General features: G+C 38.9%; 1 protein-coding gene across 2 annotated transcripts in view; it reads left to right on the plus strand.

The window, feature by feature from the left end:
• Positions 1–26962, plus strand: part of AMPH (amphiphysin) — a 125848-nt gene that overhangs the window by 84198 nt on the left and 14688 nt on the right. Inside the window, exons 7-18 of one of the 2 annotated variants that reach the window (XM_071429820.1) lie at positions 89–174; positions 1779–1854; positions 2736–2818; positions 6359–6497; positions 7995–8123; positions 12954–13061; positions 15724–15747; positions 16999–17022; positions 17310–17810; positions 19645–19677; positions 21075–21125; positions 23156–23272. In XM_071429820.1, the coding sequence (XP_071285921.1) occupies positions 89–174; positions 1779–1854; positions 2736–2818; positions 6359–6497; positions 7995–8123; positions 12954–13061; positions 15724–15747; positions 16999–17022; positions 17310–17810; positions 19645–19677; positions 21075–21125; positions 23156–23272 (1371 nt within the window). The remainder of the gene's footprint in view (positions 1–88; positions 175–1778; positions 1855–2735; positions 2819–6358; positions 6498–7994; positions 8124–12953; positions 13062–15723; positions 15748–16998; positions 17023–17309; positions 17811–19644; positions 19678–21074; positions 21126–23155; positions 23273–26962) is intronic. The other variant, XM_071429819.1, reaches the window with a different exon arrangement.

The raw sequence follows: 26962 nt of genomic DNA on the forward strand, positions 1-26962 counted from the left end.
AAGACCCCCCAAGAAAACAACACAAAAATAATTTTAGTTTTGTTATGTCATAGTGATTTTAGAAGTCATCTGTTTCATTTTGGTTTAGGCTGAAGAAGAATTTCAAAAAGCACAGAAAGTGTTTGAAGAGTTTAACACTGACTTGCAAGAAGAGTTGCCATCTCTGTGGTCACGGTAAGCCTAGAGAGATACTGTATGCAAGGCTTCAAATGGGGAGTAAGGAAAGGGAATCAGGGGATTTTAATGAGCTGACAGAAAATGGATTGCTGGATTAATAAAAGAAAAAATGTATGCAAGTGCTCCAAAAACATATGTAAGTGTATTTATGCTTATTTTTCTCAATGTATGTTGGCACTTAAGATTCATTAGCATGTCTTCATTCTGAGATGCAAAAAATTTCCATTTATTGAGTAAATAATTATGCTAGAGCACAGAGTAGTCTGTGGTGATTTGGGTCTACTTATAGGTCATTTTTTATTATAACTACACCAGAAGACATATTTTATAGTTCTGCACTGATGTTAAATAGTTGTGATGTTAAAGGATTTGATGGCATAGGTCATTCAGTCAAGATGTTTAATCATGAACTGTGTTTATACAGAAAATGCAGACAATATGAATGGGAGAACAAAAGCAGTAGAAAAATAAGCATCTCATTAGTGTGTTATGTTCTTTTAACAGTTGACAATCTGAAGTGAAAATGTGAAGTATCCTTTGTCTTCTCAGTCTTCTAAATTAAATCCTGTTAATTTCAGACCAACAGAGGATTTCCCTGCTGTGTTTCTGCCTATTTCAGTGTAAACCTTCTTAGCATTTAGGGATATTTGTTTTATGGGCCTACTAAAAGTAAAACTGCATATGAATGACTTAGAGTGAGGGCCCTTTTACTTCAGTAAATTTTGTGTAAAGAATCAGTAGCTAGTCTCCGGGAAAGGTAGAATTTAATTTGAGCAATATGCTTAATTAGAAAGCAATTGCTTTCAGAGTCCTTTATTTTAGTTATTAAAATTCTTCAGGAAGAAAATTATCTATTGAGTTGACATTTTTTCAGGCTTATACTTATTCCAAAGACAATTTTTGTTAATCAAAGTTGGGAGAAATTATACATGGAAGTTTTAAATAGGAAAAAGAGTAAAACAAAACATAAGAAAACAGCTTCTACTTTAGAAATTGAGAAGTATGTAATAATTCACCCCAAGTAAGCAGATTCTTGACGACATGCACAGAAATGTCTAGTCTATATTAAATTCTCTTTTTTTATATACCTGTGCATGTGTTTCAGAGCTGAGCTTGGGACACCCACATCTGGGCTGTACTGGGCTGTACTGAGCTGACCCAAGATGCAACTGCATCACCTTGATGCTGTGATAAGATTTGGGCACAGGGGCTCACAGTGCTGGAATGGTACCTTTCTGCTTTCAAGAAATGGTTGTGTGCTGTCTGGTGGGAGATGGAAGCCCAGAGCATCTTGCCTTCACTGAGCTTGTGCTGTAGTTGAGACCATGCTTTTCCACTCTTCTTTAACAAAAGCTGAAGACATCTGATGTGAAGTAGTCTCAGCTTGGTTGACTGGATGGTGTGGAATACATATCTTAGCACTAATGGAAATAATAATGAACAAATTAGTCTGAAATCTTGACATTTCATAATTTGTTTTGCTGAGGGTAATACTCAAGAATGTTGTTTGTAGTCCAGAAAACAGTTAATTAATCTGCCTTTGTGCCCCTCCCACACATTCCTTTTATTCTCTTTTTCCTTTTTTGTGCCATCCTCCGTAGACGAATTGGCTTCTATGTGAACACCTTCAAAAATGTATCCAGCCTTGAAGCCAAGTTTCACAAGGAAATAGCTTTAGTGAGTAAAACTGACTATCTCATGTATCATGGATTATGATATGCATGACAGCTAAAAAATACCTTATAGTAAAAATCTAGCAGAGGCACACAGGAGAATTTGCCATAGATCCAGATTTGTGCTATAATCATAATATTCATTTCTACTTGCCATATTTGTTCTCTCCTCAAGGAAGGAGCAGCCCCTACAATTTTGGACTGCGGTGCATTATCAGTTGTAGCACTAAATTCACTTTCTATTTTGATAATTTACTGTTGCCTTCAGTATTTTTGCTGTGTCCAATTGCTAAGCACCTCTTTGCTTTAATCAGCAGGAAAAAAAACATGTCAAATATTCCCTTCAAGTCTGCTATATGCATTGTCAGCAATGCAGTATTCTATCAGTGACTGTCAGGCAAATCAAGCTGTTTCATTGAGGATCTTGTGAATGTACCTGGCTAAATAGTAACATATTATCTATAGCAACCTTCAAATTGGAACCAAAATTTTTTTGAAAATTCACTTTACTGAAGCTCTGTGAAAATTTGGATTAGATTTTTGAGGGGAAAACACAGATCTTCTTGGCTGCCCATGTTGCTTTAAACTTCAGATGACCTCCTTCATCAGAGCTCACATAGCAGTCAGCTATACTTATGACCTTGTTCTCTAAAAAACAGCTCATGTTTTTTAAGAACTGCTATTATCTTTGATTCTATGGATATTGATGGGCTTCTGTTTAGGCTTTTGCTATGCATGGCACTCAGAATTTTTGGGAGGTTTTATACTGTAACATAAAGTTATCAAGTTAACATGTATCAAACCAGATTTATCATTGTAATCATGTCTTTTTAATCATGACTATAGTTGTTCACATAAACTCAGGCAACTGTTTTGTTTTCACAGTTATGTCACAAACTATATGAAGTGATGACAAAGCTGGGGGATCAGCATGCAGACAAGGCCTTCACCATTCAAGGGGCACCAAGGTGAATTTATTGCCTTTCTAATGAATTGCATTGCTGTAGGCTTTGTGGGTTTCAGCATAGGCAGTAACCACCTACACCATGTGTAACACCTACACATGGTGACAGGCAATATTTGTTCAGGATGGTAGATGAACATATCTGGGATGAAGTTCTTCTCAACAGGAGTAAATATGCAAAGCTTCCTCTTCACTGACTATTTTTCTAGAAAGTCCTTTCAAAACCAAAAAAGAATGAAGGCTGTTTCAATTTAGCCAAGCTCACTGTAGACTGTTACATCAATTTGCACCAACTAAGTGTATAGCTCACTTATTCTTAGATGCACAGAATGTCAGAAAATCAGCTATGTTGCTAACTCTCATAACTTGTTTAAAGCCTTGAAATATTGAGATATGTTTTTAGCTCCTATTATTAGGTGAGGATCCCAAACTTTGAACATCAGCTTTTATCTCATCTACTTATGGGGGGAAAGTAAAGATCTGAGGGTACATCATAAAAGCAAAAAAAGCTGAAATAAAGAGAATGTCACAAAATACCAGCTTTTTAGACTTTCAAGAAAAATCTTGTTTTAAAGCACAAAACCAAAAGGAGTTTAAAATCAGATGTGCTTTCTAAAGGTCAGTGGATGCCAGTACAGTATTTCTGTACTGGGAACAGAAATGTACTTTCTGTACTTTCAACAAATGTAGCCTTTCTGCCATAATTTTATTTCTAATACTGATGTGCAGAAAAGGTTGAAATGTAAAAGAGTGAGACTGATAAAGACACAGTGATATTTAGAGTTAATATATAAAGCCTGAATTTCCATTTAATCCCAGCTAGTCAGAAACAATCCGAACAATGTTTTATAGCTTTTCACATCCCACTCTAAGGGAAACCATAAGGGATTTTTTAAATGGATTTCTTGGACAAAAACACAAACGAGGCAAATATTATATCTGAGAACTATTTAATGATAAAGAAGGATATGTGTCCCTACTGGAGAGGGATAGAAAGTTAAGCAGAGAAGGGAAAAGAAAGACAGAGAGAGGGAAAGGAGGCGAGCGTCAGAACGCTACTGTCAGAACCGCGGGCCCCACCGGCGGCATCCACCGGCGGCATCCACCGGCAGGTGGAGCCCGCGCTCCCTGCTGGGGGAGGCTGCCCAGCTCTCGCGAGAGCGCGGCTGCGAAGGCCGCAGCCAGGACGATGCGCGTCGAGGGGCGGCGGGAGGCGGGGAGCGGGCGCTGGGGCGGAGCGGCGGGCGGGCTGCTGCGGGAACCGGCAAAGCTTAGAAGAGTAGGCGGAACAGATGAAGACAGGGCGAAGAGTCAGGGAAGAAGCAGGCAGCAGGGGCCGACCGAGGCAAACCTCTAGACGACCCGCTCGGCTCAGAAACAGGCAGTGGGGGGTGGTTGGACCGCGGTAAAATGCTTTTATGTGCTCAGGCTCCTCCCACAGGCCGCTCCTTGTGGGACGACCCTTGGCTAGTCAGGGAATTTGCGCTGGACAGCCGGTGTTTCCGCCTGCAGAGGGAGGCTGTGGCAGCGCAATGGTGGAAGATTTGGATGCCCTGATTGTCTGTCAGGCGAAGTCTCCATTCTTTAAAGGGGTTGCCTGCTTAGGGACTGTAATGTCAGCGGTCTCCACCCCCTCATGTGTCCTAGGCACCTTCTGCACGTCTTAGTGCTCAGCCCATGTAGAAATTTTCCACCCAGTGTCAGAAAATCAGTTTATAACAGAAAAGCCAGATAATGTTGAGGTATAAATAAAAATTAAATTGGTTCCTATTCAAATTTGCCCGCGAGATGGAGGTAGATTAGCAACAATTAAGACTAACCAAGCAGCATAGTGTCTGCCTCAGAAATATGGAAGATATTTCTCCATTTGTTTTAATCTCACTTTGGAAGAACAAAGAATGAAATCTGAAACTTCTAACATAATGCAAAATTCAGAACTACTTTATAAGCACATCACTAGAATTTGTATTTTAGATTATTTCAGTGATAATCCATGCTCGTATATTACATATTGCCTTCGGCGCTGTTAAGTTTGGCCCATTTAGGATGGACTCACAATCTGGACTATGTTCCCATAAAGGATTTGTAAAGCACTTTTATGAATGTAAAAAATGTAGTGTTGGAAGATTTCAAGCACATTGTGTAACCAGCAGGTATTTTATCCACCTCTGTCTTTTAGACCATGTCCAACATGCACCTGCTTGTTCCTACTGAATTATTCCTTCCATCGCTGGGAGCAAAAGAATTATGCAACAAAATTATTTTTGCCACAAATTACTAGATGTCATTTAATGTAGTGTGAACTGACTTTAAAAAAGCTTTCTAAAAATCCATTTTTTCATTTACCTTGTTACTTCAGTCTTTTGCTGTCCTGTTTGCAGAGCCTCGTGTGAAAATCTGGATAGATTTTGACTTTCCTTATTAGTAATGATACTCTAAAAATTTCCGAAGTGGGTCTTTATGAGATAAAATAGCTTTCCATTTTAGATGCATGAGAAGTTGATACTAGACAAGTACAATATCTAATCTTTCTTTTAAAGAACTGCATAAAAAGAAATATCTTATGAACTTGTGTGCTACTCAATACTCTGTCCTGAAGGCAAAGATTGCAACTTGGAACATAAATTTCTTAATGACTGCTTATTTTTTCTCTTTTAATATTTCCACAGAAAGAGGTGGTGAGTGTGAGCTGAGTTTGTCCTTCCAAAGAATGGTTTTTCTTGTGTTAGCATTAGGATCATGTTTATGCTGTGGTCTCAATTGGGTAGTGCTTCTGCTCTCCCTGAGTATGTGTACGAGTCGCTTCTACTGAGTACTGTGGTTGTTGAGTACTGTAATTCATAGCCTCCCTTATTGTAAGCTTTAAGCATATCTAGGTAGCTGAATATTTTCTCAGTGTTTGCACCAGGTCCTTTCATGGGAAGTGCAGATGCTTTCTATTACTTCATTAGATCTTTTCTTAGTATCAGCAGAGCTCTGTTGAAGTCACTAGATTGCCGCTTGTTTTTAATTGTTGCGATTTGTCCTTCTAAATAGTGATATCTTTATAATAATCTTGACTGTGTTCTGTTTTATGGAAACCTTTCTGAAGTTGCTGAGCTTTTAAAATTATTTGCAGTGTTCATTATGCCTTCCTGTGAGTTTTTTAATCTTCAGAGTGTTCTGTTCTGTGAAATGAAGACAGTAAATCCATTTCACATTTTGTAATAGTTATAAATTTATAAGTGAAGAGGTATTTCAAGTATAGAATCTGAAAAAATGCAGGTACTCTTGTTTTCTTCAAGTTAGAATGATCAGGTAAACAAATGTTCCAAAAATCACAATCATTCAAAATTAAAACTTCCTTTGACACTGAATTTTAATTGTCTTTAATTGCAATTTTAGTTTTAGTCACTATATAATGGCTTCATTCATCTCCAGTGTGTACTCTCTTTTGTGGTCCCTGACATTACATCAGGGATGCCGTTCAACTGTTGCATCCAATTTTGAAGGTTGTAAGTCAGCAAGATATATATGTCCTTGCCATTCCTTTGCTTTTGTCTAGTGATTCAGGTCCACTCCGCTTTGCAAAAACACCGTCACCACCAGAGGAGGTCTCTCCCCTACCTAGCCCTACTGCTGCTCCCAATCATATGCTGGCACCAGCATCTCCAGCACCAGCCCGACCTAAGTCACCTACACAGGTAAGGAGATACCTAGCAGTGGGGCCTGACCTGTTGTGCAGTGAGAGATAGCTGAGATGATGTATGTGGTGGATTTTTCATCTAGGCTGTCACTGACTAGTGGCAGGAAGGCTACTGGTTCTGTTGCAGTCTGTTCTGTTCATCAGTTGTTCATCCCTGTGTCAGAACGTGAATAGAAAATGTTTTTTATATTAGGGGAATGAAGAAAATGTTAGGTGACTGGTGAATTGGTGGGACGTGCAGTGACAAAGCAAAACACTTCTTTAAAAGTTGCATTGTCTCTAAGGACCTATATACCAGCAATGACAGTTTGAAAAATGTATTTCTAAAACCTCCTTATGAATTTTTGTACATTATATATTTCTGCTCTTCATTCATCTTCAAATTTATGCTTACCTTGGGAAAAATTAGCCAATGAGTACCACTGATCTGGCCAATCTCTAAAACAATGAAAAATAAAGCTAGTTGAAATACTGCTCTGCTAATTACTGATAGTTAAAGTCTTATTGGTTGTTTTAAACACTGATTGGGAAGTTTGACACTGTTGTAATCAATGGAGTAACTTCTATTCTCACTAGTATTGGTAAAATAAGAATTGGTTTCATTCGTCAGTTCCATCTGTAGCATGAGTTGTATATGATACTTCAAAGACTTGTGTTGATGTTCTGGATGTTTTTGGAATTGTGATTGCTTCTGTGCTGATTGCTGTTTCTATGCTGTCTGCACATCAGAAGAAAATTAATTTTGTATCTAATGAGCATGCTTATTTTCTCTGATCTCCCAAAATGTGACAACTCACTGCCTGAGTATTCACCTGGTAGGACTCAGCCTCATTGGTGCCAATGGTGTTATATCCCTATACCACCTGAGGATTTTTTTTTTGTGGATTTATTTTCTTGGGGTTTTGATAGATTTAAAAATCATCCAATACTATTTTGTATTATTCCAAGCAATTAGTTTGTCATAGTTATGTGAATCTCTGGAGAGCAGGAGGAATGTAGTGAACTAGGCACCTTTGAAGTGCTATAGGTCCCAGAGATGATATGGTCCTAGCATTAAGTACACTGGTAACAGGTGGGTAGTCACAAAATCCCAAAGCTAAACGCAGATGAACTCAAGAAACCAAAAAGCTGCAAAGGCATTGTTTCTGTTCAGTATCACCCTTCCAGCTATGGGCCACATAGAAGAGCTAGTGTCTTGCACTGGGTGCCTGTCGCAGCAGAAGAAAAAACAACCAGGACTTGCTTTTGTATCAAATCTGAAACCTTGAGTTTTAATGACTTTGAAACATAGGGTTGTTTTGCTCTTCCCATAATATTTATTTCCAAGGACTTGGTGGTAAACAGCTAAACAGTTCCGTTCCATACTTGGCTTATTCCCATGGCTTATTTAGGGTGAAGCAGCCAAAGTAAAAACCTAAGACAATTTGTTTAGGTCTAGTTTAAAGATTTTCTTTTATACCTGAACTAGTCTGTGACATTTTTGCTGTCTGCCTAGCTGAGGAAAGGTCCGCCAGTCCCACCACTGCCTAAGCTCACACCCACAAAGGAGTTGCAACAGGAGAACATCATTAACTTATTTGACGACAACTTTGTCCCAGAAATCAATGTGACGACCCCATCACAGGTAAGCTTCAGTGAATTGTGTAGAGGTCCAGCCGTGTAATCACCCTAAATTCTCCAAGATAGTGCCCTGGGGGCTGATCTTCATGGGGGGGGAAGGAGGAGGGCGAGGTACCGAGGTACGAGGCAGAGGCACAATTAACACTTTCTGTTATCATGAAAGAGTTACACTTATGATGTTTTGCCTTTGAATAGGTCACCCATAATCACTCAAAAGGGCTAACACTGCTAACGTATTGAAAAAAAGAGCAGTTTCTTAGAGGTCTGACTGAAAATACTGTGATACAGTCATGTTTGAGGTTTAAATGCATCCAGGTTGCGTTACTAGCTGAGAGTTGATCTAAGATGCTTTTTTTAATGCTAAACAACTCAAGTGGAACTTCACAGAGATCCTTCATTACTTCTGTTTCCTTCATCAAAATCTCTTCTGTTTCCTTCATTTAAAAGTATTCTGTCTTTCTGTTGAGTGATTTTTAAAAAATGAAACTCGGCTGGTTTCTATAGGTATAAAAACCAGCTAGATGATTCATTCACTTGGCTTTGCTCATAGAAACAGTAGCTGCACAGAGAAGGGTTCAAAATTCATTTTATCTTATAATGATATTTCTAAGTTGCATATAATAAACAGAAAAGCCAGAATTGTGCAAAATAAGTCCATAAAATTTGTAATCAGCTATTCAGTTTTTACATAGTTAAATTGATTACCATTTTTTTCCAATAATGGACCCTTTCTTTCATGGTAACTGTAACTCTGAAATCCAAGCCTGCATCTCATAGATTGGATAGTATGTAGATCTGAAGCTTGTGCAAAATGTAGGAATGTCTGTTTTCATTTGAATTATTGGTTTCTTCTAACTCATTTGACAACACAGGAGAACAAAGGCAGAGCAATGAAAAATGCATTTTGTACAATTTGAACATGTGATGCTTTGTTTTCTTGTGGTAGGGAGAAACAGGCATTGCTGTGTGTAGAGATCTATTTGGAAAGGACTTATTTTTCTTCAAGTTAAATTAAACAATTAAAGAATTAAAGGCTACTCCCAGAATGTAGCTGCTGGTGGGCACTCTTTCTGAAGGGAGATGCCAGGCATCACTGTACCCTGCCTTCATAGGAATTAATTACTGTAGGAGCATGAGCCTTGAAATCACTGGTAAGAGTCGGTGTAACCTGTGATAGATATGGCCCCTTGCATTAAATACTGTATCTAACTAACATGCATACGTCAGGCCATCCAAGGAAGCAGAAATGAAACTGGTTCGCTTTTCCATTAAGAGATGACACCAGAAAAAGGCTTTAAATTAGTGTAAGTCACATTTCCAGAATCCTTATAACCTTTCTGTGAGAGATTGGCATAGAAATGGAATGGCATAATTAAAGTGGGCGTGCTTTTGAGAACCGAAATCTTTTCCTTGTCTCTCAAGGAAAATGGATCTCCCTTTAGTGAGTGATTTATGTCCTTCCCTCCTCCACAGTCAATGACCAAGGAGTATCCTAAGCTATTCCCTGACCACCTTCTCATCAATCATTTGCACTTCTGCCTCTACAAAACCCACCCGCATCACTAAAGCATCTTTACTATATTTGAGATCTCTGAGTATGTACGGACGTACTCAAATAATGTGATGTATAGATTTTGTATCCTTGTGTATGTGAACCAGTTAAGGAAAATATGTAGCATGAAATCCACAGGAAATGTGGGCTTATTCCTCTTATGTTTAGGGCTCCTCCCAAACTCTCCAAGCCCTTGTTGAGCAGTATGGAGAAAGCTATTTGCCTTGCAGAGCCTACCAATGGTACTTCCCAAGTGACCACCACTGCTCCTGCAGACACTGCTCCTGCAGAGGCACAAAACCAAGAGACAGATGAGAAGAGCTTTGCTGCTTTAGTACAGTGTTTGGGAGAGGATTACAAACAGGCCAAACTTTGTTTCTTGAAACACAAATATCCTATAATTGTTGCTGTTCCCCCTTCTTTACTAAGCAGTACTGATGCATTCACTGCATTAGTGCAAGATGGCTAAAGGCAGCTCTCCTTGATGCTGTTGAATATTTGTGCACTGATTCAACAGTTATTCAGGTTATTCATTGTCAAAAATGGACTTAATTACTGCCAAGTAAAAGAAGGAGGTGAGAAGATGAAATATCTGGTCGACCAGATGAAAGGATCGTTCAGAAATGTGTGTTCCTTGCTTTATTTCTCCTTCACATCACATTTCTCCCTACTGTCCAGTTACTAACTTGGACATTGTAGGCCTTTATATGCCCCCTACAGATAGAGAATGTGTCTGAGTGTGCCTGACAGCTCTAAAGTGAATGGTCCATAACTGCTAAACCTATTTTAAGGCTTGTACAGACTGTGTACAGAGAGAGGTAACAGTTCTTGTAGTCCTTGAAGGTTTCTTGTGCCTTCTTCACACCTTGTATATACCTCTGAGAGGTACAGCCTTGCTTCTGCCACAGCTGCCTCTTTCAAATGTTTAATTTTTTCATGCTTCATCATGCTGTTGTGGAATAAATATAGTATATTTGGCACACCTTCCAGTCATAGCTTTGTCCCTTATTGAGGAATTTCCTGATGTTCCTGTTTCTCCTGCATCTCCAGGTAATGTGGTATCTTAGGTACTCTGTATGTTTATTTGGGGCTTTGTCATTAAAGTTGAGTGTTCACATCATTTTGGTCTGAGGGGCATGGGTAATTTGGCAATCAGTGATCAATACCCTGTGACTTCCAATACCTTATCTGGTCTATGGCCTAAGGAAGACTCCTGTTAATTTGATTCAGTCCTCAAAGGTAGCAACTTCATTTTCAAATCTCAGTGAAAGGAGACATCTTTTATGTCTCCACCCAATTCTGATTATATGCCAGCAGATGCTGTTGTTTCATCAAGTTTTATGACCATATGAGTATTAGTGCCTCAAGAGCATATGTGATGAAATCTAAATACACTCGATGGAAGGCATGAGAGAAGAAACATTATGTTGGTTACTGGTCGGAGTGGTGGATTTGACTTTTTAAAGTGTGAAACTATAATGCTGGCTTCAGTGTATCAGACCAGTTATCCTTCATCACCAGTGATGCCAGAAGGATAAAGGAAGAAGATAAATCAGGGCAAGCAATGTTGGTACTCCCGACACCCTCTTCTATTAATCTCTTAGCCTCCACTCTTTTGCTGCTCTGGGGTTTCCTCAACATGATTTCTACCAATTTAGTAAGCCCCAGCAGACTACTTTGCCACAAATTTATTCACTCTTTCAGCATGTGTACATTTTTCACATTCACGTTACCTGAAGCCAAGAAGGTCCCCAGCCGGACCCTATGCCACATGGAGCAGCACCACTTCTTTATTTTACATTTTCCCCCATCAACTTTGCTGCCAGCTGCTTTCCTGCCTCCTTCAAGAATCAGGGAGTAGCCAAACCTCTGTGCCTCTCACACTGGTATAAACATCACCCCTTATCACATCACCCCTAGCACCTCTTACAAACTGAAGAGTTCTAGGTCACTCTGTCATTCCTAACGTGGGAGCTGAGTAGCTCTTTTGACCATGTTTGCAGGTGACACAGAGAGTTAAGGTGTTTTGTGGCATAATGGAAGCCATTAATTACCTAACTTTGAACATCTGTTTACCAATAGTAACAGTAATTTGGAACGTTTATACTCTTAAATGTTTTAATAACAAAATCTTTGCTCGTTAATTTTACTACCATTGTGATCATCACTATTATTATTATTATCTCCTAGTTTTGTGGGTTTATATGTGCCATATTGCAGTAGACTTGCCCAGTTGTACAAGCTCTCTCACTGTTTAACTGAACAACTAGCAGTAGGCAGCACTAGCCTTGTTAGCAAGGCCAAGATGCTTGCCTAGAATATTTGCAATTAATGATAATTAAATCTCAGCTATAGTTTCACACTAATAGTGAAACACACTAATAGTTTTTTCAGGTTAATTTATAGCAAATAAGACCTGTAGCCCATTGAACATATATATATGTATATATTTTTATAGTGACCTCAGAGGCCTTGGCTAATTTATTAATTGCAAACCAAAAAGACTCTACCATGGTAATCCGGTTTAGTAAGAGTATATCATAGAATCATAAAATGGTTTTGGTTGAAAGAGACCTCAAAATCCTCTAGTTCCATCCCCTCTGCCATGGACAGGGATAGCTCTCACAAAACCAGGTTGCTCAAAGCCCCATCCAACTTGGCTTTGAACACTTTTAGGGATGGAATATCCATGACTACTCTGGGCAACCTTACTTGGCAACCTTCCAGTGGGCAACCTTATTGGGCAGCCTTACAGTGCCTTACTATCAGATGTTTCCTAAAGTTTAGAGCCAAAGACAATATTAATTGTAAATTGCTATACATGTTCAGAATTAAAACTTAATTCAAATGCCTTTAGATCCTTCTGTATTCGCTTTTTACTAATGTTTGTGTTTGGGGAGAGACTAACTTATTAGAATGTATGGACATTGGGTGTCATTTATGTATTTTTTAACTTTGGTGTATGTCTCAAAGCCCTTTAAAAGGGTCTTCACCAACAAGTGATGCACACTCAACATTTCTTTGAAAGGGCAGTGACTGTTTAGCCTGAAAAGGCAAAGCTCTACTACAGAGAAAACAAAGACATCATAAGAGGGAATCTCATAAAAGTAAGACTTATACTAAAGCTCAGGAAAATCTTCAGAGCTTCCTCCCTTTTGTGTGCACCACAGCTAGTAAATCTGTGGAATGTTTTGGTTTTTTTCTTGATCATTTTAATATTTTACTGCCCAGAGCAGCTTTTAAAAGATAAGTTTTTCAATAATTATATTTCTCTTCTAAAAGAATGAAGTACCTGAAGCTAAGAAAGAGGAATCGTTACTAGATTTGGACTTCGACCCTTTCAAGCCAGAAGCAGTATCAACAGGAGTTGGTCATTCACCCATGTCTCAGGTATCTCTTTGCCTTGACATAATCAAAGCATATGAATGCAATATACTGTGTTTGGTAGAAAAGCTTTGCCTCATGAATTAATAGGAAGTATCTGAAAAATTTTATCTTCCTGAGAAGAACAAGTCAGCAATCTGTCTTCCCCATCAGTAACCATGTACTTGATGATGTACTGGAAGGAGAGGAAATTGTTAGGTGGTAAAATGAGATGTCTGCTGATGAGAATGGTTGCTGGTACCTTGGCCTTGACTTTAGCATGCTATTACTTTCCATCATTAGAATAACTCTTAGTGTAAACATTATTATTCTCCAGTGCTTGTTTTTCTGACAACTTTTCTGACCTGCCTTTGATTCTTCATGTCTGGAAAGATGCCTTAGAGGACCTAGGTCTCTAGGAGTCAGCATGCAGTTGCTTTACTGTGATGGAGTTTCTGTATCAAGCAGTGGTATGATCTGAGTGCTTTTGCTATTAATCTACTTTAGACCTAATCTCAAGGAAAATTAGAGTATGGAATAGGGTGTTTTCTTGTAGAATGTTGTGTTATTGAAAGTCTACATTCAATAGTAATGTTTCTAATGGTAGTTTTTCGCAGCACTATGAAAAAAAAAAGATGAAAAATAAAAAGAAAATGCTAATATATCAAGTTGCTGATATTCATTGGCTTATCCTGCAGGACATGCTATTTTAAAAACTAGAATTCACCCTCACTACCCAGTAGGCAGGTAGCAAAGTAGGGAAGATCTCATGGCCAGCATATCTGTATCCCTGTTTTGTACATAAAGAAATGATGTCAATACACTATTAGCAAGACCTATCATTAATCTGGCTCATTCTGTGAGACACGAGAAGACTTACCAGCAGTTCAGAAGTGCAGCACTGGAAAGGAGTGAGAAGACAAGAAGCTTTAAGGCTGAGATGGTCCTGATTCTCTGCTGATCTCTACCTCAGTTAATTTCTTATTCAGTGTGAAGCCGTAGTTATGTACTGAGATCTGTAGTGATCTCTGACAAGGTATGTGCTGTCAGAAAAAGAATGTACTGTCAACACTCTGAACATTAGCTGAATTTTCTTATTGAGATTTGCTACGAGATGTTTTCCATTCTAGCAAAAGCTTTGTGCATTTTACTTGTTATGGTTTTTCTCCCTTTAAACAGAGAAAAGGAAGGGGAAGGCAAATGACATTCCATAGCATTCAGCAGTGACAGAAAAGACTAAGTGGGACTTTGCTAACTACTCTTTCAGCTTGTTTTATAACAATGCTGATTAGAGCAGTGGGATCATTAAACAAAAGATACTTAACTTTTATGACAGAACATATTTGTTCTGACACCATATTGTACAGATTATAGAAAAGTTTATTACTTTGGTGAAAAACAGTTATTTTATATTCAACTATGCCACAAAATACAGAATATAATTTTGTGTAGAAAATTTGTATTAAAAAAGTTACATAGTAACTTTTCATCTAGGGTCATAGGAAGAATCCACTGAGCACCTTTACTCACTCTGTCACCTTTCTGCAGAACAAAGGCATATGAGAAAGAATGGCCCACATCTACAAGAGCTGTGGATGAGTCAGAACACTGTGATTTTAGAAGGGAAGACAGCCCTGCATTCTGGGTCTTGTTTTCCCTGAAACTGACAGGGTCATTACTATGGCAGTATAGAGAGAATGAAACCTGTGGCTGCAGAGCCCTGTGCTTGCAGGGAGATTAAGAAGAGAGGCTTATATGGTATTTCCATATGTGTATAGTTTTTGCTTCAGTCATGGATATTTTCCATTCAGCAAACAGCTGAGGTATGAATGTGAAGACAGGAATAGTCATCTGTGCATGATGCCTTGGAAGGCCTGGCATGACTTGTCTGTTGTTAATTTAATTAATTACCTCCCTCCACTGCTCTGCCAGGGTGATCCAACCATCGTAGGTGAGCCCTGGTCTGTCCTTCCTTCAGCTGCTTTTCTGTTTCTATGGCTGCATTAGAAGGGACCTTTCTAAACCTGTCTGGTTCTCTTCTCTTTTGATACGAACCAGCAGAGTTCCGTCTCATGTGGTGGGCCATAAATATTTGGCATGAAGTCTGCTGCTTTTTTTCATTTGTCTGTTTAGCTCTTCTGTTGAGAGGTCACTAGCATTGATTAACAGACTGGACAAGAAAAAGAAAATATTGGTCAACTTTCTTAGTTCCTTTCACAAATAGTATGCCATTTTCCTTTCTAATGTCAGTGTTGTGAGGAAGGCCACTTTCAGTAGATAGCTGTGTCATTTTTAACTGGCTAGAAAACTCCAACTTTGTTAGCTCTTTAAGGCTGACACCTTGCAGAGGCTCATATACCTATTGAAAGTTACTCAGTCCCCAGCTCCAAACCTGGCCATTACTCATGCACATAGCAATGTGAGTTTGCTGGAAAGCAGCAACTACTTTGAAGTGGAAAATACCACAATGCATTGCATACTTCCCATCCTTTATAACCAAAAGTATTATGCAGATATGTACAGAGACACACACAGAGGACATGTGCTAATATATAAAATATGTATGTACTATAAGCATGCTTAAAAATAAGTTCTCCTCGTTTAATGGGCATTGTTACGTAGCATGTTGGACATAGAGTACAGGAATGGTATTTTTCTGACAAGTTCTTTTTTTCACTACTTTTTCTAGACATTGCCATGGGATCTATGGACGGTAAGCCTGATATACATAATAGTATTTCTGTGCCTCTAATTGTAACTTAAACTCAGATTTACAATTCTTTTACCAAAATCCAAGATAAAGAATTCACAGACCATGAAAAAGCTCTTTCAAGTATATGAAGCCACTCAGTATCTTTTAAAACTAACAACAACAAAAAATAATCTGTTTGTTAGCCTGCAAAACCTAAAGGATATCAGAAATCTAGGCTAAAAGATTCACAATCACTACAGCTAAGTGTGTTGCTTTTATTATGCCCAAAGTACAGCTATTAGAAGGTAATAATGGGTATAAGTCACTTGTTTTAAATACCTGACGGTGTCCATTAACCCAGTGGATAACCATTTTCTCAAAACCAGGAGTAAAGACAGAATTTAGCTTGTCTTTGTGGGCAATACAGTGAACTGGAGTTACTCCCAAGAGAAAACGCTGCTATAGGAAACTGAATGAATCCTTCCTTCTTCCTCCTGGTGCCAAATCACATTAAATGATCTGCAGAGAGAAAACAACCCATTTTTGTGAGCTTTCTTTTGACTGTATGTAATGGAGTTACCTGGGTTGACTTGACATGGAGCCTGATATGTTCATGTTTGACCTTTTGTAGCTTCAGCCAGTACAGAAATCTGTGAATGTATTCAGATACACAGCACTGTTTTTTTCACATTCCACATATGATGTGCATTAATTGCGTATGTCCTTATATTGAGTGAGGTTAAATAAAGCCTGACAAAAACAGTCATATATGTAGGCTAGCCAAAATTTCAAGGCTGCAAATATCTGGACCACATGAAATAAACCAGAAATGTTGAGAATGTATTGCTCTAAACTTAGATTAGATAGCTTTATTAATGTCTTCTTTTGCACAGTTTTATTTATAGCTTTTTAATGTTATGTATTCCTGTATTATCATTTTTTTCATCTTTGCTCTATTTTTAAAAAAGTCCAGTGTGCTTCATAGCTAAACATTTGAAATAAAAATGTTGGTGACTCACAGGGGAAAGCAAGAGGTGATCAATATTCAACATACATGAAGAACTTTTTTTATAATGTAATTCAGAGTTTTGAAATTCACAGGCCTGGAATTAGTCTTGGGCGGAGTGGTGGGAAAGGACCCACTGCTTCTTCCCCACTCTGATAGGTAACCGCAGCTGGTTAGAGAGCTGCTAATTAATGAACTGCTGCTGTATCAAAGTAAATCATGTTCTTCTTTTCTGTGTTTTATGTGTATGACTTCGTTCTCTACAGACAAGCAGTGAATTGGTGCAGCCGGTAAGCAAACCTCCCTCCAAAATCACAACCACTCTAGAGATTTCTTTAATCACTGTGGTGTAATACATAGTTTTCTGGTTTTGTGTATCAGTGCTGCTCTTTTGCATTACAATTTATTGCCTTCAGATGTTGCAAATCACATAGCTTTTCCTAAAATTGCCTAATCTAGTCACTTCATTCTTTAGATTTAAATTGCTCTTGTAAAATATAAATGTTGTGTTTTCTCATCAAGTTCGCCTTTATCTTTTTCATCTTGTGTTTTTTCTTTGCTTTCTGTCTGCTTAAAGCCTGATTCTTCAAAAAGTCTTTCCCTGTGTAACCTGATCATGGAGGAAACCCCAAACAGTGGGTCATCAGAAGATACTAACCGATCTCAAACTGATCTAGGTTCACTCAACTGGGGCCTAGATATTAGCACACCCAGTATCAGCCAGGAAATTACTGCAGGCAGTTCTTTGCTTTTCCCCAGGGCAGAGCAAACCTCAAGCGAATCCACGGGTACTCTGCCTGCTAATGTTTGGCCTGCAGTAGGTGAGCAGGAGGATGCTGCACCAGGGCCAGCTTCTGTAAGCGAAAACCAGAGGACTTCACTGGAGGACCAGTTGGATGCCAAAAGTGTCATGTGGAAAGATGTGGTGACCAATCAGCCTTTAGAGAATGTAACCAGTTTTGAGGCACCCATCCTGGGAACTGATAGCTTGTTGGATGAACCACTCCCATGTGATGTGCAAAAGGCAGAGGAAGAGCATGAGGAAGACGAGTGGGCAGGTGTCAAGCCAAGTGAAAAGGTAGAGACTGGAGCTAACTACAAGGAGGTAGAACATACAGAGGAACTGGAAGAGCAAGGTTATGAAACCAAAGGAAGCAGTGAGGCAGAATTCCATAATGGTTTAGCAAAATCAGATCTTGAAATTTTAGTCAGCACAGAGGTAGAAGGTTTACATGAGTTTGAAGATAATTATGGGGATACTGAGAGCGCTAGTGGTGCTAACCTAGAAAACTCTACAGAAGAAGAATTCAAACAGGTCAATGTCATTGAGGAGATGGATAGAGAAATACCACTGTTGAGCACAGGGCTGGAAAGTGGGGACAAAATAGGGGTGTACAACTGTAAGACTATAGAAAGCACTGGCTCTGAACCTGAGAGAGTCCTTGGTATCTGGGATCAGGACCATGAAAATACATTTGAGGAGGCCTTAGATCAAACTGACAGTGGTACTGGACAGAGTACATCCATGGAGTGTATAAACATGAGGGCACATGTTGACCTAGACCACACAGGCAAGTACCCTCCAGATACTGGAAGTGATCTATGTGATGCTGAATTATTCAATGCAGAAGAGTCTGGTAAAGGAACTGAAGATAATAGCATCAGCCACCTCCCAAATGGTAGTACTGGTACTAAAGGTCAAGCTGCTGCTGAAGAACAGTGGGCATTGCTGCCCAAGGCAGCTGATGCTGCCAGCACAAGCTGTGATAATCCTTGCCTAGATAATGCAGATGACCGAGTGACAGGTAGGACAGCAACAGCAGTCACTGAAGTGATTAGCAGTGTTGTCCCTGAAGCCTTGGAAACAGAGCCCTGGCTGGCAAACTGGGATCCAACAGTTACTAATGATTCCTGGGGTTTTTCTAGTCTGTCAGATAGCCAAGCCAATGGACTGGATAATTGGCCCTTTTTCCCCAAGCAGCAAAACTCAGAGGAAGGTAATATGGAAAATGTTTGGTTAGGCATTAGTAATAAATGGTCTACAGAAGACCTAGGAGCTGCTGATAACAGCTGGGGGGAAGTAGGTGCGAGCACAGGCCACATAATTCAGGAGGCACTAGTAAAACAAGGTTTGCCCGGGGAGCAGGCAGGCATTAGCAATCCTGGACCGAGCAAGGAGATAGCTAGACCCTTGTCTCTGTTTCAAATGGGAAATTCCAGAAATGCTAGCACCGAGAGTTCAACTAGTCCTAAAGACAATGAGACCAACAACTCAGATTTATCTGAAGATGAAATTGCTAACCGGAGATATGGATTGTTGTACCAGGAAATTGAGGCTGATAAAGAAGAGGTACCTACCCCAGTGTGTAGTGTAGTCTAGACAAAGAGTTCCTTAGGCCATGCATAAGCTTGTTGTTTAAAAACATTCCATTTGTGTGTTTCCTACTGCCCTTCCTAAGTCCATGCTATTCTTTTTTTGAAAAATTGCCATGCAACTCTTCATGGTGTGGTGCCCTTCAGCCCTTCAAGCAGGCTGAAAACAATGCATTTCAAAATGGTGAATGAAGCATTGAACTGTGAAGACACATTGTGTCTGGCAGCTTTTGTGTTTTATCTGTAGATGTTTAAATGCACCTGGTCTTTTTTTTTTAATTTTTTTTTTTTAATTTTTTTTTAATATTTAAGGTACTCTGCTTTTTCTTTTTGTCATTTTCTTTAAGCCTGTGATGTCTGTTATCAAATACCACTGTTGTAAAAATTTCTTACTGGCTTACCCTTCTTCTTTTTTTCTCTTTTTGTTCCTTTTTTTTAATGTCTGGCCTACATTTTTATTTTGCAAATAAAAATGTTTTAACTCATGTTCAGATTTGGTGAACAAATGATAATTTGTTGTGATCTTCACTTCTACTTAGGCATCCACCATAGCATTTAATGGATTTGCGCAGGTAAGAAATAAACAAGTTTTGAGATAATTTTTTTTTCTGTGCTATTAGAAAGGCACTAGAACTGGCTATACAAATTCAGGAAATCTGTTCTACAGACAAGCTGCATTGAAACATCATTTAGTCTCAAATCCAGACCTTGTCTGTTGTCAGAAATTCTTCGATGTTGCTAGAAAGATTATAATACCCTTAGGACTCTTGACCTGACTGAGTCTAAAGCAAAAAATCTGATTACCTTAGTGGGACAGCTATTTTCTCCTAAAATGGCTAGTCTAGCTGTTTTATTGTGCTCTTTTGTGGATTATTTTTCTCACAATCCCAAAATCCTGTAAAGCACATTTTCAGTTTCACCTATTTTTAGTAACTCTGTATGTAAATATGTAGTGGGTTTTATTTTTTTCTTCATTTTCACTTAAGATACATTTTACTCTCAAAGTTTAACCTAAGTTATTTATCTGCTGTGGTGCTGATGGTGAGTCTGTGGTATGCATTACAGAGATACAGCACATGAACACACTGTGTTTATGCTTTCAGATTCCCGGGCTGTATTAAGATCCCAAATTTCAGGTGGATTACCTAGGGCCTCATTATTTTCCAGCATTGTCTTAGAGACTGACTCAACCACAGCACACTCTGTACACCAAATTTTAGAAGTACCCAAAAAGGCTCAACTTACACGAGGATGGAAATGAGTCTCGCTATGATTTACCATTCTGTTCCAGGGTATTTAGTGTAGTAAAGGATCCAGATGGAAGGGGCAAAGCACAAGGATCTGATAATTAAGACAAAATGTTTATCTGGAGAAAATATGTATTTTCTCTGTCCTCTGTGGTAGGAAAATAATTTGGCCCACCAGTATTTTGCAAATTAATTGGTTTTGAGTGAGCGAGATGTTGGGAAACACCTCCATTTTTCTGCTTAGTACAGGTAAAATTTTGTATTTGTAATTGCCATAGTTATTATTCAAATAAAAGCCCATGATCAAGAGGGAAGTACCTTACAGCTGGTGTACTCTGCAGGCACAGCCATGTGTAATCTAGGATTCAGAGTTCTACAATTTAGAAGTGCATTGCACCTTAAATTAAGTCCTTGTGAATCACATGTATTTATGAAGGGTGTGAATCACATGTATTCACTACCTTTAGTGAGGTGAAAAATGTTGGTTTAGAAACATTGAATATAAAACTGAAAAAATAATAGTTTTAGTATTAATAGTACTCAGATAATCTAAATAAATTATAAATATCATATTAGTTCCATTTATTTGCCATCTTATTCTATGTAAATGTACTTAGTGATTTTATCGGAATAAACCATTAAAAAATCAGGTCTTTGATGGACACCTGCAAATATACTGTCTCAAATATTTTTACAAGATTGTTTTTCATTTCTATGTCTAGGATATCTCTGCATTTACAGTGCAATCAAACGAAAATGTGGAAGAGCCTTTGGTAAGTTGTGGCTTTTAGTTCCTTTTAAAATGTCTTGTCAAAAAGGGTAAAATTTTTCCTTTTTGCAAAGATATTGTCACTTTTTTTTTGTTTTCTATCCTTTAAATCACACCACCTTATGCAAGTCTTCCATTTGGAAGAGCTGGTGATACCATTGTAGTTGTAAATCCATATTCACTGAAACAATCTTTCACAAGGATAGCACAGAGCAAAAGAAAAGAAAACCAGAACGTTGTAAGGTATGTTTATTTTATAAAGGTGTAGTCAAACAGTTTGGTTGTTTATTGCATTTAAGGAAATACTTGAATGAGTACTATGGTCCAGTGTACAGCAAGGACCTGATAGTACGTGATGGCTGTTACAGATCTCCAAAATTGCTGTAATTTTATCGACTCACCTCCATATCAATAGTGGGCATAGCCTACTTCTAAGGAGGGCACAATCTTCTCAGAATTGATCATACCTGGGCAGTTTCTTAGCTCCTCTTACAGTCTTTGCTTAGCATGGGGCAAGGATGAGAATAACAGCATTGCTGGGTGAGTGCTGCAGTTTACTTAATAGCAGCAGGGTGATATTTAATGTTATTTAATGTGGTGTTTGTGCTCATGATGGTTACTGAATATCGTGAGAATATTTTTACTCATAGCTGCAATGTGGTAAGTCATCTGAAGTATGCTTTTCAACAAGTGACTCAAAGCGCATCAATGTAGTCTGCTCTATGTTACTTGTGATTTTAAGTCTGAAAGAATTTTCCCACATTAAATGTCAGGAAACTCATTACCTGGGATAAATGTACTTTATGTTTCTCATTTGAGTCCTATTTCTTAGGAAATTCTCTAGAGTTGTCATTAATGTGCATTAATGCACACAGAGAAATTTTTGCAAAGTATTGTATAATATACGAGTGAATAGTCCTTAATGCTGTGCCAATTCCTGAAGGTCTTGCATAGGCAGACTTCTCTGTACTTCATTAAAAATCAGACTGCTTAAGGAGTATATGCAAAGAATTGAGAAGCTATGGGGTTGTTTTTTTTCCTGAAAAATATCAGGAGGAGAAGGTCTTTAAGATGTTAAAGAATTTCATAGAAGCTGACTCTTCATCACAGGAGATATCACATTCTAGCCAGCAACCTGTTATCATCCGCAAAGCAATTGGTTTTGAGCTTCATATTATGCTGAGCAATTTGTTCATGGCAAATTAATCAATTTGGCTTATGATAATCTGATTGAGTCAGCCATCTTTATAAATCAAATCTGCTGAGCACAGCTTAGAGCTCTCCTCTTGTTAGGTGCATGTATTTGCAGAGTAATATCTCTATTGGAGATCACTCTTCTGCTGTGAGCTGTTTTGCCACAAGACTGAACATGTTGCAAGGCTGGTGATATTTTATAGGTCCTCTTGTTGGAAAACAACCTGAGGCCAGAATTTAAAAGGGTGGAAATCCCAATAGTGCGTTGATAAATGAGTGCCTCGTAGGTGATTAAGAGCTCAAGAGAAAATGCATTTTAATAAGAAAACAGTGGTGATTGCTAGAATTCATTGCTAGTATTCAATCAGTCATTGTTTGTGCAAATAAAAACTGTTTGAGTCTCACTCTCTGTTCATTGCTTCTTACCCTCACTGGAGGAGGGTATATTGTCTGAGAACAGACAGAACCAGGGAGGAAGAGGTAATTTTTAAAACTCATGTTTGAAGACTAGGGTTGGTACACATCGGTGCCAGTTTCAATTTCTGGCCTTGCCAGCAGTTTCTGGAGCATTTTTGAGCAAACTGGGTGCTTTCCCCCACTTCCATGACCTCTCACTATAACTCAGGAAGCTTTCCTTGTGAGGGAGGCATGTAGGACTGGTTCATTTTACAATGATGATGAAAATGCCCTTTTCATGCTGTCTTTTACTGGGGACAAAGCCTGGCAAGACTGAGCCTGAAGCAACACTGTGCCAGGCACAGTTCCCTTTCTCCCTCTTCCTTCCCAACATCATATGCTCCTCAACAATTTTTCCACTATCTACTTAAAAATCAATAACAGAAGACTGAGGCTGAAGAAACTCCACCTGGGGAACCTAAGGTTGAGGAAACGCCTGCTGCTGCTGCTGCTGTGGTAGAAAAGGAGGCCGTCCCTGCTGAGCCAGCAGAGCAGGCTGTGGTGAGTGATCTGTCCTCCATGCCACCTCCCAGGCCTCATTGGAGCCACTTTTTGTTATGGTGAATGTGCTTGCTACATTTCAGCCATTCTTTCCACTGTCATCCTCCATGGACAGTTTTTCTGCACAGCATGCCTCTCCAGCATGTGCCCCTTTCAGCCCTAAAGGGGTCATTCCTCTACACTGGGCATCTTAGACTCAAGTTTGGCTGAGTGGTTGTGGTTTCACAAGTTGTTTGATGTCAGATGAACTTCAGAATGGGAACGAATTGGTGCCATTTTTAAATTACATTATTAGCAATTTTCTCATTTCATTTCAAGCACTAGGATAATGTATATCTTGTACGGTCCTTACTACAGCAGGAAAATTCCATTAAAAAGTTATGGTAGTAGGTCTACAAAGCTCAGAGTTTTAGAAGCCAGTTGTGAGCCAGAGAGAGGACACCAAACACCAGTTGGGAGACTTTTTACAGGTCAGAATTCAGGAGATGAAGAAGAAATTACAGCTCTGCATGAGGAACAAAGCAAGGCATCCAATATCACTGAAATTTAAGAGATGGTCTGAGACAGTAGGCATGGAGTTTGCCTGCTGACTAGCATTCCTTTTTATACAGGTATCTCACTGCATATTCTTTTTATCCAACACACTAGTGTCAGAAAGTCTTGGTGGTGGATGATACTCACAGGCTAAGAAACCCTGGATGAAAACTGCATCTGTTTTTGTAGTCTGACATCTTTCATGCTTTCCTGAAGACAGTAACATGTTCAGAGGCTCTAATGAGTTGCTGGTAGAATATGAAGATTAGTACTGAAAACCTGGATGGAAAAAAGGAGTTGTTTTGTGTGTCAGTTCCTCTGCCACAGAAGCTGGTGGAAGATACATAACTGTGCTCTTTGTCCATCAAGCATAGTTTGGTGTTATAAGTGTTCTACTTAGAAGAGAAGGTTTAAGCTTGCTGAGCTGCACTTGGACTTGGGGGAGACCCTGTGTGTCTTCTGCTTCTAAGCAGGGGTGATGATACCCAAATGACCATAAAATTAGGTGGTTTTCAGTAAGTGCTTGATTACTGCCATATGGATATCAGTATTAATCTAATGTACATGCAAATTAGCTGAAGAAAGTGGAAGTATCTGTAGATGCAGCTATAAATGTGGCAGAAGAGAACATGGATAGATATCTAATTATCAGATATCAAGCTACTGAGCTCTTTCTAATAGAGGGAAAATAATTCATTGTGTGAGGAAAGTTGGGCAGGACTAGATGGGCTGTTCTGCAGGACTTTGGGGGAAAGGGCAGATAATTCCTGGCTCTGTCCAGCCTTACCCGTTCTCTGGGGACACCTAGCATCATTGGACCTATGGAGGGAAGCAGTCACAGTGTCTTCCCCAGAACTACATTTAGGTTTAGTTCTGATTACATTTTCATGAATTTTGAGTATTTGTTTCATATTTTAATTCACTTTTGCTTGGCTCCATGGTTCACACTGGAGGAAATTATTTCAGGATCATCCCCTTCTACTGACATAACTAGATGAAGAAAGCTCATGGTCTGTGTAGACCAGGCTCTGGAAACCTTTCTATGTGTTTCCAGTTCATATTTTCAGCTCTGTAGGAAGGCAAAAAAATTAAATTACCTATCTGAGGCACATTTTTTTGTCAGACTGTTGATAAAAATGCCTCATGTAAATGTGAGGATTTGGAATAAAGAAAGTGGGAGGGAAGGTGGAGAGAGAAGAAATGGAAAATTGATCATTGATCTGGAGCTCTTCTCTTCCCATGAGTGCATTGCAGGGAATAATGTGGAAGAAGAGATATTAATGAAGCCAGAAAAGTGGTTTTATATAGAAAAAAATGTAAAAGTTCCCCATTTTTCCAAAAGGAAACATTTTTGTCCTGCACTAAGACAAAGCAATACTCTGAAGCCTGTTGCACATCGTAAGCACTAATTAAACAGTCTCTGTCTGCAGTACCATGCATTTTCTTGCTGGCTGCCATGACCTTTTCAGTTGATCCATTTTGTTGCTGAGGAGTTCTGGGTCATGTTGTCAGCTGCTCTGGCTGAGTCACAGGAGTGCAGAGTATTGGAAGAGAGGCAGAGATAAACAATGCAAGAGACAGATGATTTAAGAGCAATCCAAGAGGAGGAGCAAAGGCATTAAATAGAAGTTAAACAGTTTTGATTAGGTTTCTTCTTGGTGTTTTGTTGCTAATTCAAAATCATGTTGTCCTTACTAATTTGGGAAAAAACCCAAAGTGTTGGTTTTAAAAAAGCCTGAAATGGAGTGACTGCATTTGTTTCGGAAAGGTTTTAATTTCAGAGAGGGTTTTCCAAGACTTGCAAATAAGAGTTTTGAAGATTAGGATTAATGACAAATATGTTCAAAGCTAAGGAAAAGTACACTGAATTGCAAAAGATGAAAACATGTCATTTCCCAGCAGCACTTGTACATTCATTTGCTTTATGAGTGACAGTTTCCTTTAAAAGTAGAATTGTAAAATATTAATTGGCAATCTTTTATTGAGTTTAATTGCTTCCAGTTTGGAGTGACAGTCAGTCCTCAGCTGAGTTTTTCTGTGGTAAGTTTCTGGTCACACCTTGTTAACCCCGAAAAATTATTGCACAGATCCCTCATTGTAGGAACTTCACAGTAAATTTTCTGGCAGGGTGTTCATTTAAATTATAGATAGAATGGTCCAGGGGATAGGGTACTACTTGCCTGTCTGGGCATTTTGGATTCAGTTTGCTGTTTCATAGTCTGCCTGATCGAGATTGGCAAAACTTCATTAGAAGAGCTCATCAGAATTGTTGCCTAGGATCTCTACATATCTTTGTCTTGGTCCTTCAGATCTCCAGTGCCATAGAACAAATAAAGTTTTTATTAGTAGCTCTCAACAGTTGATCTTTTTTGGGGAGGGGATAAAAGGGTAATTAAAGGGACAGGATGACTACGTGTGCCAACAGAAGAAAAGTTAACCATGGTAAACAGTTTATGCATGGAATTCTCCGCACAGAAAGAGTTGTTTTTCTGATTCTAAAGCATCCCCAAAGGCAGCTATAAATCCAAAGGATAGTCTAAAGGATATAATGCCTTAACCACTGGCTTCTTTCTTTTTCAAATAATACTGCCCTTCTCACCACGATTTTTCACATTCAAGCAAAGATGTCATGAGGACATCTCCGCCCTTCTCAAGTTTTCACATTCAATCAAAGACGTCATGAGGACATCATAATATAGTGAATGCTTATGAAATGTTGCTATTTCCCTTTCTTCTTTTCCTGCATGTGAGACATAATGCTTGAGATCAACTTTTCTACTTCCACTGCACTTCTTCGTTTGGAAAAAGCTTCCTAGTGCTTTGGGTCTGATGCCTGCCTGGACTCTGATGTTCTCCCATTAAAGCAGTCAGACACTCAGCTAAATGCTGTGGTTTTCAGAGTAGTAAATTCAGAGTAGTATATTCAGAGTAGTATAAGCATACGTGAAGTGACCTCCTGATAAGCTCTTTGCAGACAGAGTGAGTACAGCAGAGGCCAGGGAACAGCCTGCAACCAAGTGTATCTAATTAGGGTTCAATCCCACTTTAGGTACTATTCACAGTGCCCAAATGGTGGAATGTGTAGTTTGGGAGAGCAATACAATGATTAGATACAGAAGAGCAGTCAGCTGTGCCCAGATTCTGAGCATGAAGCTA

This window comes from Agelaius tricolor, unplaced genomic scaffold (assembly GCF_023055355.1).
Source record: "Agelaius tricolor isolate 1412-34295 unplaced genomic scaffold, bAgeTri1.0.p SCAF_6, whole genome shotgun sequence".
Classification (NCBI taxonomy): Eukaryota; Metazoa; Chordata; class Aves; order Passeriformes; family Icteridae; genus Agelaius; species Agelaius tricolor.